At 38.0% G+C, this 16,477-nt stretch overlaps 1 protein-coding gene across 1 annotated transcript in view; it reads left to right on the top strand.

Annotated features, from left to right (window-relative positions):
- The window catches only part of nckap1l.L (NCK-associated protein 1-like L homeolog), an 83,511-nt gene extending 68,412 nt beyond the window's left edge, over window positions 1-15,099 (top strand). The window contains exon 31 of the mRNA XM_018247538.2: window positions 14,060-15,099. Coding sequence (XP_018103027.1) covers window positions 14,060-14,179 — 120 coding nt within the window. The 3' untranslated portion in view covers window positions 14,180-15,099. The remainder of the gene's footprint in view (window positions 1-14,059) is intronic.
- Window positions 15,100-16,477: the final 1,378 nt, after the last annotated feature.

Below are 16,477 nucleotides of genomic sequence, written 5' to 3'. Positions count from 1 at the left end.
TCGAATACCACTAACCGCACGATAATTTCGAAGGATTGGTCGGGCTTCCCTAAAATCGGTCGTTCGGCAAGAAGAATCGTCGCGTCTATGGGGACCTTTAATTGCCTCCTGCTAAACCACCAGGCCGGTTCTCCAGATTAAGTGCATTTAAGTCAGTTGGGGGTTAGCATCACTTCACTAGCCACCTCCTTCATTGTTCGATCTCTGCTATCGAATCCACCGGTTTGCGTTCAGAACCAGTCCCTAACAGCAGTTCCCTTCTGTAGAGATTACAGTTCAAGTGTATGGGAAAATTCTAGATACAAATGACAAGGTAATAATGGTTGATGTAAATTTTAGGTTATGCTGTAATTGTATTATTATCACGTGAGTATATAAGGCTTAGTTGGTGTTCAGTTTTAATTTGAACATCCCAGATTTATCAGAGGCAGAAGAAAACATTATGATGAAATTCTTCAAAGCAGTTGCCAATGCATAAGACTTTGGAGTAACTCTTGGAGCACTCTATGCAAATTATCATCTGCTGCCTTTTATAAGTATACTTGTGTCATATTTTTCTGTTACTCAATTGAGTTGTTAGAGCCTATCCAAATGATTTGAAGTTGAATAGACAACTGCCTACCAAGCCTCAGACACCGAATATGGAAATATGACAGAAAAAGTAACAGTAGCCTTGAACAGTTCTTATGTTCTAAATTGCTCCAGATATAGGTAATTTCCTTATTTTTAAACAACACACCACACCATTGACTATCGGGCTGATGAAAATTAAAAATTTTTGAGATGCTTAGAAAGTAAGGTCTAAATAGTTTAAAACACCGTTTCTTGGATAAAACACAGTTTCCAGGCTTTCAGCCTGTTGCTGGTTATTCTTCTACTGTCCCGTTGAATAAACATTTGAATCTCTGCAGTATGGGCTGATAAAACAAATTAACTTTAATGTGCTTATTCATGAAAGTGTCATGATGCTTCTATAAATGAAAAGCTACAATAGAGATGGAACTTTAGACCTAAGCATTGGAAAGTACCACAATTGTTAAGCAAGCACCCTTGGCTTTAATTAGCACATTGTGTTATGTATGGAGAATATGGAGATAAGCACTGACCTATTCCATTTTTAAATATTGCTGTAATATGTTTATAATAACCACTGTATTCTTGGCATCCTTTTTTATTTAAATCACTACTTTAAAGGAACATTTATGAACTATATTCACATATTATCTCAGTGGTTGCATGACATTGCATCACAGGGAATTGCGATGTAGCTGTTCTTTTCTGCTTCATATTTCCGCAATGATGATTGGCCTATGGTGTGGCTTGATGACACTGCTGCTAGTGTTTTGACAGCCAGATTCAATTCAGTTAGAAAAAGGTTTATCACGTGAAAAGTCGTGGATGAGATTCAATTTGTGATGTGATTTAAGTAAAAACTTATCTCATGGTTATCCCTTGAAATCTAAAGGAAAAAACTGAATTAGGAGAATTTTTATTTCTCCTTTAATTATATTGCATCTGGCCCCTTGTTGGATACGTTCCTAGGGCCTGTTTCAGGAATCTTATCATTTGGGTCAAGACCTAAAAATGGGTCATGTGCTGTTTAGATTGTGTCCCATTCAGTGGCGTAACAACAGGAGAAGCAGACACCAATGGGGGGCAGAAAAATGTTTTGGCCTCCTGCAAAGTGAAAAGAAATCCCAGACCACCCATGACACAAAAAAATTGTGGGTCTCAAGATTTTTTACTGAATCGTCAGTGACCCATGATTTTGCTGGGGGTGGTGGGCATTAAAAAAAACTTTACGGAAGGACCTGGGCACCCAAATTTATGCCACTGGTTCCAATGATCAGCTTTATTCATACGAAGTGTTTTTCTTCAGTGGAAGCAAACAGAGTTATGGCTAGGAGGAAGGGCTTTAAGACAAATTTCAAAATAAATATGAAAGCCACACACTGTTTCACATCATAAAATCAATTATAGATGATTGTCATGATTATGATGGAATGCATTATGTTGTCTACAAACATCTAAGCATTTTATGGGGCAAGCCTTTAACATACAGACTTTTATTTGAGTCCAAAAAAGGAACAGCTCTGGGTAGTAATTTATTCTTCACGTTTGAAGCTCTGTAAAGACATTTTAATGTTTTATCTTGTTTTCAAAATATTCAATTGCAGGCTTAAATTTGTTCCCCTGAATATAAATTGGTATATCATGTCATATGGGGCAGAAGACTAGTTTGCATAGAATTATTCATTATAATTATTCATAAGGTATGCTGGGGGACAAAATGCTCTTCGTTATTCAAACCTTTAGGTCAACACAAAGAGATCCATGTGCTGCTGTAAAGATAATAAAAATGTTGTAAAAATCTCTTATTTGATAATGCAGATGGCAAAGAAAATCACTAATTAAACACCTGCTTTAGTCCTGAATCTATACGGAAAACTTCCAAACAAAAATTTTGAATTTCTGACTTTCCAAATACTAAACGCTTGTAGACTTTTGATTGTTAGAAATTGGAAAAATTTCCCTAGTATTACCCAAGTACAAAGAGAGGTGACCAACAATTTAGAATGCGAAGAAGCAGTTCCAAGGAGTTTTTAATCAATTATATTTAGACAGTTCCTTATGTCCACAAGATTAAATTAATTCTTATTTTTTTTCATTAATTTTCATTTTTTAGTTCCCAGCTATGTTTTTTCCTTCTTTAGCAGTCCACATTGTAATATAAACAAACTCTTACAAAAATCTCAATCCAACCACCATTAAAATGTAAAAGAATGATACAGACTAATAGCCGTTGTACAGAACTCAGGGGCAGATTTATTAAGGTTTGAGTTTTCAAGGTTATTTTGGAGTCAAAAATCGATTTTTCGGGTTAAAAAAAACGAAACTGTTTCCAGATTTATTATACCCCGATCCTGGAAATAACTTGAATCCAAAAATACACCATCTAAAACCATGTAGGAGTCAATGGCAGAGGTCCCTTGAAGCATTTGAAGATGTTAATAGCCTTCATGATGTTTACATTTTTTTTCGGAGGGTTTTGCCCAAAAACTGTATCAATTTGGAATTTTTCCTGCCGAAAACTAGATCAGTTTTTGGGTTGTTAACCCCAAACTCACTGATACATGTTTCTAAAACCATGTAGGAGTCAATGGCAGAGGTCCCTTGAAGCATTTGAAGATGTTAATAGCCTTCATGATGTTTACATTTTTTTTCGGAGGGTTTTGCCCAAAAACTGAATCAATTTGGAATTTTTCCTGCCGAAAACTAGATCAGTTTTTGGGTTGTTAACCCCAAACTCACTGATACATGTTTTTTATTAAATTAGGAACCATTTGAGTTGTAAGTTCATCCGAGTTCATTTGAGGTATAAAAAAACTTGACCTTGATAAATAACCCCCACAGAGTAGCATCCACCATGGTGTTATGTGCTTTATAGACTTATTGTACAGGAAATATACTTCATATACTGTACATATGGGAGTAAAGTGTAATTCTACTGACGAAGAACATTTAAAAACGGCCAAAAGAATTGTCATTTCAGACCAACTAAAGGTCTATGCAGTAATCCATACAGGGGACGTCTCAGATATTATAAATATCATACATACATTCTCTTGACTTAAAGAAGAATGACATTGTTACTCCCTTCTACTAGAGTCATCAGTTTTCATTCACAGAGGGATAATGTATAAGCCTAGTAAAGCTGACATAGCTAATATCTCATCTCACGAGATAGGTAGGAAGCAATGTATGTTTTGCAGCACAAAAATGACCCATGCTGCATGGACTTTTCCATAATTTGGATCTCCATACTTTACTAAAAAATAATTTAAACCTTACCCAATTTGGCTGTTTTTCGTCCAATAATTATATCTTAGTTGGGGTCAAGTAGAAGGTACAGTTTTATTATTACAGAGAAAATGGTAATATATTTTAAACATTTTCATTATTTGATTAAAATAGAGTCAATGGGAGACGGCCCTCCTGTAATTTGGAGCTTTCCGGATAATAGGTTTCTGCATAACAGATCCCACAGTTTCTAAAATTCATTTGTACAGTATTACCTACCCTTATTATTAACTGAGCAGACAAGGCATACATATTTTCCGTGAAACAATGACTATAGTAATGTGCGCCAGATGCTTCACTGTGGTCTGTTCCATCTGTGGCTCCTTTAGAAAATTACAGTATATTATCCCATCAGAGTGAACTTTTTCCCTGTTTGCATTTGTTTCTGTGCACGACTTGGAGAATGCAGACTTTTGCTATTCCTTAATTGACTTCTTTGCTATTTTCTGGCCCTTTTACTCCCCTCCCCACCCCATCCTTTTGTCCCTAAGGCCATCTCACCATCTTTCATGCTTTTTTCTCCCATCTACACAAGCCAGATTTATATTCGGGAAATAGACCCAGATTTACCGGCAAAAGCAATTTAAATGCAAATATTTCCAGAGGGCCGGAGCTTCTAATGAGAGTGGACAGCGTTGATACAGAAGGAGGGTGTACAAGTTAGGAACTAATGTGTCAGCCCCCACAGTCATGCTTTGGAGATTTGTACCAGGCAAAAAGGTCCTTAATCTTCGCTGCCAGAGGGCTTAAACATATTCCAGAGCAATGGGCCATCAATACATTCCATTATTATGAAAAGGGTTTGATGAAGAGTATGCCATATACCTAATAAATGTATGTGGATTAGCGCACATGCTTATCAGATGCAGTGTGATGGAAAATATTAACCTGTTTTCTGCCAAAGGGACCGGTTATCCATAATCCCGTATTTTAGCAGTTTATTCATAAAAGTAGTGGGATGACATTAGCAAATAAAGCAATGTTAACGCTGCTGTTGATACAAATGGTACCATTCCATTGTCACTGATTATAATATCATAACCTAGTTATAAATAAAATCATGCTTTATTTTCTGTATCTTAGACAGGTATACTCTCAGTTGTGCATACGTGTAAGAATGTAAATGAAACACTGAATCTATTTATAAATAATGTTACCAAAGCAACATATTTCATATGCAAATAATTCATACATTAATTTAGGGTATTCTTAAAGGATCATTTTAAGCCCACTAGGAGGTACCAATTTATTATCTAGTCACTTTCCATCCTGCCTGCATACAAGCGCCATAACCAATAGAAACCAACAAGCTTTTATTCAGCCTTCTGCAGGTTAGACTGCATTTGTGTATTTTCTGACCTGCATTAATAAACAGGCCCTGACGTATACAGAGGAAATACATATAGATATAACATGCAGCATATGGTGTAAAAAAGAAGTTGGGGAGCACCTCCCATAAAATGAGAAAAAAAGAAGATGGTGTGTAGGGTCAAGTGGTAATTCAAAAGAGAACAAGAAAGAGAAAGAACTGACCCATGTATTTGCACCCTCCAATCAAAGCATGTCCACAAACTCGTATTTATACACCATCAAAACGTAACTTTTATTACTGATAAATAGGATAGAAAAGTCCAGTGATGATTAAAACATGGTTAGGACCGGGGAGACGGATTAACTTGGGGTAGTGGGCTGGTGGTACGGATAAGTGGTAAATGTATGCTAGTGGAGGTCACCCCAAAACACTCTGTTTAAACACAATGTGCAAAAGGACTTAACAGGCAATGGTATACAACTTGTACTCACGTTGGGACCCTGCGATTAGCACCTGTGCTGTAGCCCCTACTGAACATGCCCCCTGAGGTTTATTTAAGTCTGTTATAGAGCAGCCATAACTATTCATACATTTATTGCTGGCATATCTTGAACAACATCAGCTTTAAATCAACCACACAGGCACTCTGATTAAAGCTGCCGATATCAGTCCTTTAGACTAATTTGGCAGCTTATCTGCCCGTGTATGTGGCATTCTGACAGGTCTGCCTGATCGATAACAGGCCAACAATTGGACAGATATCTATTGGGCAGGTTTGATTTTTCATGGCGATCGAGGACCGCATCGGCTAGTTGATGCGGTCCTCATCCCGTCAGCGCCCATTTCCTTCATTGTAGTTTGATAGTTTCACCCTACGGATTAACCCCCTGCGTTTGGTGGGCATATCGGGTTAAGATCCACTCGTTTAGGTTCCTAAACGAGCGTATCTTATAGTGTATGGCCACATTTATCTTTTACATTTATCTTTTACATCGCACATTCAAATGACAACAGTGTCATTCTGTGACTACTAAAGCAAATAAAGTTCTGTCTTGCATAAAAAGGGCATTAACTCAAGGGATGAAAACATAATTATGCCTCTTTATAGGTCCCTGGTAAGGCCTCATCTGGAGTATGCAGTGCAGTTTTGGACTCCAGTCCTTAAGAGGGATATAAATGAGCTGGAGAGAGTGCAGAGACTAAGTGCAACTAAATTGGTTAGAGGGACGGAAGACTTAAATTATGAGGAGAGACTGTCAAGGTTGGGGTTGTTTTCTCTCTGGAAAAAAGGCACTTGCGAGGGGACATGATTACACTTTACAAGTACATTAGAGGACATTATAGACAAATGGCAGGGGACCTTTTTACCCATAAAGTGGATCACCGTACCAGAGGCCACCCCTTTAGACTAGAAGAAAAGAACTTTCATTTGAAGCAACGTAGGGGGTTCTTCACAGTCAGGACAGTGAGGTTGTGGAATGCACTGCCGGGTGATGTTGTGATGGCTGATTCAGTTAATGCCTTTAAGAATGGCTTGGATGGTTTTTTGGACAGACATAATATCAAAGGCTATTGTGATACTAAACTCTATAGTTAGTATAGGTATGGGTATATAGAAGTTTAATTAAAAGTAGGGAGGGGTGTGTGTATGGATGCTGGGTTTTCATTTGGAGGGGTTGAACTTGATGGACTTTGTCTTTTTTCAACCCAATTTAACTATGTAACTATCTACTGTTGCTGTCATCTTCACAACATTACCCTATACAACTTTACTTTAACTTAGACCCAACTAAAACACTTTTCTGTTATTATTTCCTGCCTTAACTACTGCAATGTACTCCTTGCAAGCGTTTCAATATATTGCCTTTCCCAACTTTTTTCTCTCCTCCTCTCATCACTTCATAGCACACAAAGTCACGAATGTCATTGTACAATTTAGCCTTAAGATTTGCTTGCAATGAAAACAGAGCCCAAACCCAAATAATGAAAAACTGCCTAGACCATTATTCTTTTTCTACTAAACGCTACAAATACAAATACTCATGTAGGCAGGCCTCTCCAGTGGCAACAACTTTTATGCCACTTTAGTCAAGATTCTCTTGTGTGCAACTGCTAGACCATAAAACACAGAATATTGGTCCCACCCATAGTTCTAATGCTACTTTGTAAATGCTTGTTGATTTACAACTATGAACACGGCCAAGCGTACAAATGACCTTTCCTCTCAACTTTTCAGGATTCTCACTGCATCCCAATAGTCATAGTCAGGGCCCATGGTTTCTAGGTTATGTAGCAGCGGTGGTCGGACCAGGGGTGGATCAGACTGAGGTGATCACAGAAGTTCATCCACCCCTACATTAACAATATTGTGTGTTGATAATCCACACATTTCAACTACCCCTTCTCCAACAATCCCCAAAAAGTTACCCACTGCTCAATAACACTCACTTGCAGACATTTGTGCATCTTTTCTTACACATTGCAATGTCTTCTTTCTCTTCACACTTTAGTAAACCTGAGAATAACCAGATTAACATACGTACTGCATGTGGCCTAGAGATTCCTATTGCAGTAAGGAGTTTCTACCCACACAAAGATAAGGTTAACAAATTAATTGAGCGCTGAACTAAATCAAATATATGGAACATTTCTTTCCTTTTTTTTGTGTATCTAAGGCGCTGCTAGGAGACAGCAGAGAGAATGTACTGTACAGAGAAAGAAATCACGCACATTTTATTAAAACCTGAGTATCACACTATAATTAGGAAAGCTTGCAAAATCCTGCAGGTAAGAAGCACTCACAGAAACACTAGTGAAAGCTGAATATTTGTAGGATAAAAGCTTTATTTAGAGATTATTGTGTCCTTTCACTCCAACCAAACTTTATTTTCCTATTGCTAACAATTCAGTCATGGCATGCCAAATTGCTGATACATGTTGGAAACAGTCACACTAGGAAAGTATACAGGAAATATGAATTAATATAATTAATTAAGATAATATCTTGAAAATGAGAAAAAATAATATAATTTGAAAAAGTTCTTAAAAGAGCAGTTTTTTTACATTAATTTTTTGAGGGTGCATACAGCATGGGTAAGTTGAGGACAGTCACAAATACACCATTAAAGGGGTAATATAATCATAGTTGCAAAGTTTTCTAAAGATCTAGTAACCTATAGCAACAAATCATGGGTAGTATTTATTGGACAGCTGTTTGCCATGACTGTTTGTTATGGCCAACTCTCCCCATTTTATTTAATTCATATATCTCAAATACTGCCCAGAAAAACATAATGTCTGTCTGATACTTGGCTGAGACTTGGAGTTTGGCAGGTGACAAGCTGCACAAGGAGTGATTACAACGGGGTAATAGGTTTCAGCAGCAGCTTCACAGCGACACGTTGTTTGATAGCAGACATCACTGACACATTCCTGCCGCTGCCAAAGTCGCATCACTTCCGGTTTTGGCAGAAGGCGGGTTAGGGGGAAGATGTGGAGCGCAGATCTACAGAGTGAGTCGCCCCATTGCCGTTTTTCAGTAGACAGGAAGCAGTGTTTTCAAACAGTATTTTTTTAATAAAGCATTAATATTAATAAACATTATTCAAGTTAGTTCTATTATTAGTGTGGGTAGAATTGATTTTTTTAATAAAAAATGTTTGTGTTACTGGTCCTTTAATGCAAAAGTTATCCTTTAATTTATGTTAGTGCATGTTTTCAGAGGAATTCATACAAATCAATTTGTTGATGGTCACAAACAACTTTTTAAATAACTAATATGTTAAGACCCCAGTTAAAAGTTGCTTCACCTCTCATCTGAGTGGCTTCTTCAGTTCAACTTCTGGGAATCTGGGAATTCCCTGGCATTTTAAAGCATTCAAGCAATAATTGCCTGAAATTGAATTGGATACTTTCATGTGACCCCATTCAAATGAACAGAGCAGCATTCATAATCACCCCCATGTGCCATAATGGCCTAAGGTTATTGCTCAATTACCCACAAGGTGCTGTGCTACATACAGTGACACAATGCTGGTGCCACTCCAGTAGTTTGTATGATAGTGTGAACAGGTAAACTACTAATGTGGGCACTTTCAGTCTGAGCCTGAGGTAGGGTTGCCACCTGCCCAGTTTTGACCCGGACTGCCTGTTTCTTTGAAGGGTCAAAACTACCTGCCCAGTTTTCCAAATTAGAAAAACCAAGCAGGATTTCCTATGATTGACATGGTCCCGCTGCTTGATGGCACCGACTCGTACTGCGTCACAGCCTCGCCCCTGCCCAGATTTCACCGGGCAAAAAGCTGGCGATCCTAGCCTGAGAAGTGAACAGTACAGGTCTTTAGGGGTGTGAGCAATAGAGGTGTTACAGGTGTGAACAAGGCAGGGGAATTACATACATGAACTTTACTGTCTGAATTTTAGGGGTAAACAATACAGGGGCCAGTTGATCTCAGAACTGATACCTTTTAAGCAGGGTTTGTTTTCTCTATAGTGTTCAAATCCCCCTCCCTGCCGCAGAGGGGGGTTGCAGAGAAGCGTTCACCGGGCCTTCCGAAAATGTTTCTGGTGGTGGGGGGTTACACTCTTGTTAAGCTCCTGGATTTAATGTCCATGGAGGTAGAATTATGGGCCCCCCAGTCTCCACTCCATGGACTCAGGAGCTTTGTCCAGTCATGGTCTCTTTATACTAAATTTGCCTTGATTATTTGGCTCATTCTAACTGTATAGTTTAACTGTAGAAAATATCTGGCTCTCATGCACAGATAACGTTTCTTGCAAGACCTGTTTGGAGAAGCAGTAAAACAATAAATGCACCAAACAATCTTTGTTATTATAAGCCACTATGAAAACCTTGATGTGAAATGAAATAAGTACATTTTTTTTCTAACTGCTTGATTAGATTTGCTGAGGGACCTCAATTAATGCTAATTCTGTGAGGGTTTTCTCATTCCACCCTGCACGTCGCTGTGCACTGTCTGTGAAAGAGGTAATGAAGTTTGGGCCTCGTTATGAGTCGCTCAGTATTTATCACAGTGGGAATGAGAATGACCAAAGCTGTCGACATCAATAAAGATATTTACCAAACCTGGCTTCATTTGTCTAAAACCCATTAGAAGCGTTTTTCCCTTTTAGCAATGAGTAATCAACATACAGAGATGCTTCAAGATGGCAGGCAGCAGGGTTTGGGCATCGGCTGTAGCCTGTACATTGCTGCAGGTGTTCAAAATATTCTCATTTACAGTATTCTACAAACACAAATGTAGTATACATCTATAAGCCCTGGTGTCCCATCTGTTTCTGATGCCACTACCTGATATTCAGCTTTTTCCAATCAGCCGCAGATAAAGGGGAGATTTCAATGTGAGGTCCCTTGCATTAATGGAGTACAGGGCAGATATGGCATGCAAAGTGTGATCTTTTTTTACAGCAGCGCTATGAACCTTTAAAGCTTAAGACATAATCAGCATTCAAGGCACGGAGCTTGTTCTGGTAACAGCACACAAAGAAATTGCTGCACATGAAGCTGAAGATTAAAGCTTTCGATGTTCCATGTGCTGTAATTGTATATTAAATAGGGACAACGCTCGTTTTTTTTTGGCTCTTCTATTGAGTTGATCAATATGTTTCAACCAATGCTTGATGAACCTTCTTGTTCAATAGATTATCATTGACACACAATCCCCAAGAGTTCTGTAAGCCATTGAGGGTCCTTTGCTATACAGTTTGTTTTTCTCGATGCAGTGTAAATGATTCCTTCTTATCTTTGTCTTCTGCTGCAACAGCAGGCTAATAGGCTATGCCTTATTACTTATTATTCACATATGTATATTTGAGCCATCTTATAAGAAACTGCAGTAATACAACATAGCTGGTAACTAGAGCAATACTTTACCTACTATATACTTAGGGGCAAATTCATCAAGGGTCGAATTTCGAGGGGTTAAATCCCTCGAAATTTGACTGGGGAATAGAATCGAATAGAATCGAATAGGCAATTCGGGCGAATAGGCGAATATTTGCCAGGCGAATAGGCGCTCGATCGAATATTCGCTCGAATGCCTTTTTATTCGATCAAAAACTTGGAAAACAAGCCTATGGGACTTTCCCATAGGCTTTTAAAGCAATTCGGTAGGTTTTAGGTGGCGAAGTAGGCAGTCTAAGTATTTTTAAAAGAGACAGTACTTCGACTATCAAATGGGCGAATAGTTGCAGCGTTTTTGCGCTTGATCCAGTACTTCGACTATCGAATGGCGAATAGTCGCAGCGTTTTTGCGCTCGATCTATTCGAATCATTCTACTCAGGCGAATTTACGCCAATTCGATAATCGAGGAGCACAAAAATTCGAAGTTTTTTTACTTCGAATCCTTCACTCGAAGTTAGTGAATCGGCCCCTTAATCTTTTTTTATTCTGGTGTCCAAAGCTAACACTCTATCCCCTGCCTACAGTTAAATTATTTACATTATTATTAATATTTATATAAATAAATCTGTGTTGAAAACAGTCCGGGTCGTTTATGGATACTGAGTAACTTTGCAATTGGGCAGTCATCGATAGCCAATTTGTGAAGATATAGCAAATATTTGATTGCTGTCATGCTGTACAATGTTGCCAAGTGTTCAATTATATAACTAATATTAGTATTAATAAACATTGCATTCCTATGTTTTCAAACAAAGCGTCACCCTGAGACAGCATTTGGTATACCTAAAAGACTCAACACAATAAAAGTAATTTGATTTATGCTGTCCAGTGAAGTGAATCATGAACAGATCTATACATTGGGGAGAATAAAAAACACTGAGTAATCAAGTGGACTTGAAGGACTAATTCTTCAAGACTCACCAGTCTTGCTACACCTAAAGGAAAATGGACACTCCTTTAAGCACAGCAAGCTGCATATTTTGGATTAAGAAGACATATGGTTTAAAAGAGGAGTGAAGAAGCCATTTATGCCAAACTGGAACCACCATCCCTGAGCAGAGGGACACATTTTGTCACCCATGAACAATGCCCCTTTGGCATCCTTACCCTGGTGGTTTCACACTTCTATGTATGTACATTGCAAAATTAACACAAACCTCAATGAGAATAATTGAGACTGGATCAGACTTTCACATCTCTGTGAGTTTCAGATGGATTACCCTTACGTATTGTATTACCCTTAAAGGAAAACTATACCCCCCAAACAATGTAGGTCTCTATTAAAAGATACTGAGTAAAACAGCTCATGTGTAAAACTTCATGTGAATGAACCATTATCATAATAATATTACTTTTTTAGTAGTATGTGCCATTGGGCAATCATAAATAGAAAATTGCCATTTTAAAAAATAAGGGCCGCCCCCTGAGATTGTAAGATTCACTGTGCACACATACAAACCACATGTAAGGTCACATGAGCCAATTAACAGACAGAGTTCTGCCTTTTGCTTCCTCACTTCTTCCTGTTACAGTTGGGGGCCGATTCATCAAGCTCGAGTGAAGGATTCGAAGTAAAAAAACTTCGAATTTCGAAGTGTTTTTTGGGCTACTTTGACCATCGAATGGGCTACTTCGACCTTCGACTACGACTACGAATCGAAGGATTCGAACTAAAAATCGTTTGACTATTCGACCATTCGATAGTCGAAGTACTGCCTCTTTAAAAAAACCTTCGACCCCCTACTTCGGCAGCTAAAAGCTACCGAAGTCAATGTTAGCCTATGGGGAAGGTCCCCATAGGCTTGCCTAAGTTTTTTTGATCGAAGGATATTCCTTCGATCGTTGGATTAAAATCCTTCGAATCGTTCGATTCGAAGGATTTAATCGTTCGATCGAAGGAATAATCCTTCGATCGTTCGATCGCAGCATTTGCGCTAAATCCTTCGACTTCGATATTCAAAGTCGAAGTATTTTAGTTCCTAGTCGAATATCGAGGGTTAATTAACCCTTGATATTCGACCCTTGATGAATCGGCCCCTTAGTGTTGTAGTATTTCTGGTCAGGTGATCTCTGAGGCAGCACAGATAGAGTCACGAATGGTGGTTCAAGGCAAGAGATGTAAAAGGGCAATATTTATGTAAATATATATTCCAGTTTGGTAAGATTCTTTAATATGTCATTCAATTTGATATACACTATCTGTTGCTTAAGTATTCATTTTGGGGGTATAGTTTTCCTTTAAGGGTTTAAAATTCAGGGGAATTCCCAACTGCCTAAATGAACCAAAGAGGCCACTCAGATGAGTGGAAAAAATAGTCCAGTTGCTTTAAATTTATCTCTATTAGAAGAACAGTCAAGGTTCCATAGAAGTCAATGGGGCTGCACTGATCATATTGGACCTTTTTTTTAATCATTCAGTTTTTTAATTAATTTAGTAATTTTTTAGTAATTATCTGAACAACAAAAAAATGTTAAAGGTTTTAGAGATATTTCTATTTTTAGCACATCATTCAGTGTTTTTTTTCAGTTAGTACTTTAAATATGAGCATCTTTTAATATCTTTCATGGCATTTGTGGTTTTAGAAAAATGGAGTTTAATTGTGGTTTCAAAAAGCTCTAAATACCATTAAAATGTTACCTTTAATAAATGGGCCTAAAAGGGTTTGGATTTGGTTTTGCTGAACAGTTAATATTTAATGGAATCTTGCAAAAAGAGCTGACCAAGCCTTGATTCAGGCTTTATACGTAATAAATATATGAATATAAATGTAATATGAATGTGCTGAATAAGGACTAACATTATATGAATTTTTCGAATATGGATTCCTGAAAGGTAACACAGTACATTGCTAGGTTATTTCTAAAATCTATAAACTCTGATATCATGACGGTCTCTTCCTAAAGCTAGAAAGCCTGCTCTGGTTCATGTTGTTACATCACTTTTTAATTCTTTTCCTTTCAGATTGTAGAGGAGTCTTCATTCCTGACAGTGGACATGCTGGAGTCCTGCTTTCCTTATGTTCTGCTTCGCAATGCCTACCATGAAGTCCACAGAGCATTTCCTACTCTTACTTCAGCCTGAGAAAGCCACTATTTGAAAATGTTTTTTTTCTATTGATTCCACTAAATAATATAAAGATAATGATTACATTTAAACAGTTCAAATGGCTGCTCCAGACAATTTGCATAATTCTGACACTTTGCATTTCGACTGCCCCTTAATGAGTAGAAGTTTTTGGTTTAAAAAACGTATGTACTAAATCAGGTCTTTCTTTTGTTTTCTAATTTTGCAATTGATAGAACAAAGTTAACTGCTGATTGGTTGCAATTGGCAACTGTATTTTCAATAGACAGGGACAACACCTCCAGGGTCGGACTGGGCTGGCAGGACACCAGGAAAAAACCTGGTGGGCCCCCCTGGCCCAGACCCACCATTGCTGTGGCCCCAACCTCCCTCCGTGGCCCCTGGTTGCAGCCGCAAGCAGAAAAAAAGTATGTGTGGGAGGCCCGAGGGGGGTTGTGGCAGGGGCCCCCCAAATCAGCAGCCCGGGGCCCGCCAGTCAGACCCTGTGCACCTCTAATCAAAAATTACTCTTACCCCATCCTAGTATAAATAAAACATGAGATGGTGCTCCATTGGATATTACAGTAGTTACTCAAACTAAAACTAAAGAAAAGTTCAGTCCAACTACCTGCACTCAGGTCAATCATGATGCCGGTAGTTGGACTGAACTGTTGTTTTCTATAGTTTTTCTTTGCTATTGTCAACTACCCTGGTGCAATTCTGCGCTTTGATAGAAAATGTTCTTCTTACTTATTTACTACTATAAAAAAAATATACATTTTTGCAATTACTAATAAACTACTGTATCCTAATGCGTAATGATGATCTGTCAAACACAGATATATATCAAATCACTGGTATTTGTGGCTAATTATGTTTTCCTAAAGATAAAATTAATGAACTGTACTCTACAAGTTATTAAAATACTGAAAACATAATTGTATTTTAGCATTTTCTTTTTAGCCTGGATGTCTGATTTCCACTTCAGCTGAATATTAATAAGTCGTCATAGAACTGTTGCTTCAGGAAGACATTTAAAAGATCAGAAACTGGATATTAACTCTTAAAAGGGAATATTTATGAAAGTTAGGAATACAATTTTGTAGAAAATACTGTTAGATAGCTAAAAGTTATAGCTCTACAACAAAACAGCTTTAGTTCCCTGATTTCCAGATTGTTGTAGGAAGATCATCCAATGGGGGCCATTCCTGACTCCTGGCTCTGCTATCTGATGTTTGTGCTCTGCTCAAAAAACAAGGTCAGTGATTTTTTGTTTGCTGGAGGAATTTTATGGAGAACTATTTTTTTTATAACTTTGTTAAATATAACTTAGGGGCCGATTCACTAAGGGTCGAATATCGAGGGTTAATTAACCCTCGATATTCGACTAGGAATTAAAATCCTTTGACTTCGAATATCGAAGTCGAAGGATTTAGCGCAGATAGTTAGATCGAACAAAGGATAAAGGATAATTCCTTCGATCAAACGATTAAATCCTTCGAATCGAACGATTCGAAGGATTTAAATACAACGATCGAAGGAATATCCTTCGATCAAAAAAAGTTAGCCAAGCCTATGGGGACCTTCCCCATAGGCTAACATTGAGTTCGGTAGCTTTTAGATGGCGAACTAGGGGGTCGAAGTTTTTTTTAAAGAGACAGTACTTCGACTATCGAATGGTCGAATAGCCGTACGATTTTTACTTCGAATCCTTCACTCGAAGTTAGTGAATCGGCCCCCCAGAGACTTGAAAGAGTAAGCACACGGCTGCTATTCTCAAAGTAGATCCTGTTCAAAGAAAGACTGCTAAGATTATGTAGTAGGATGGTGTATGAATGGCACTCAAGACTTTTTAATGCACACCAAGCATATAACCTAAATTTGTTTTTGAGTGGTAGGTATGCAAAGTTTCCTTATTCCCCAAGACACAAGTATTGATTTATTTAAGTAAACTCAAAAAGTACAGAAATATTGTTGCAGATGAAGATGCCATCACATTATTATTAACTCTTATCCAGAAAACCATAAGACCCCATCTTAATATGATCCCTTATCCAGAAAACCCTAAGGCCCAAGCTTGATATACCAACCTGGAACTTTGGGCCATGCCTGTGTGTATTTACCTTCTAACAGAACACAACAGATAAATCAAACAACAGTATTATGGCTGATCTTCAAAACTACTGTACTGGGTCAACTTTCGTCTTGCACTGTGCGGCCAATCCAGATATGCAGACTTGAATTCTATTAACTGTGAGGGTTGTAGCACTGTCACAGTAGAACTATAGTCAATACTGAGTTAATACTATTGGTCTG

This window comes from Xenopus laevis, chromosome 2L, assembly GCF_017654675.1.
Source record: "Xenopus laevis strain J_2021 chromosome 2L, Xenopus_laevis_v10.1, whole genome shotgun sequence".
NCBI lineage: Eukaryota > Metazoa > Chordata > Amphibia > Anura > Pipidae > Xenopus > Xenopus laevis.
The sequence above is the reverse complement of the archived record's forward strand: the minus strand, read 5'-3'. Positions and strand labels throughout refer to the sequence as shown.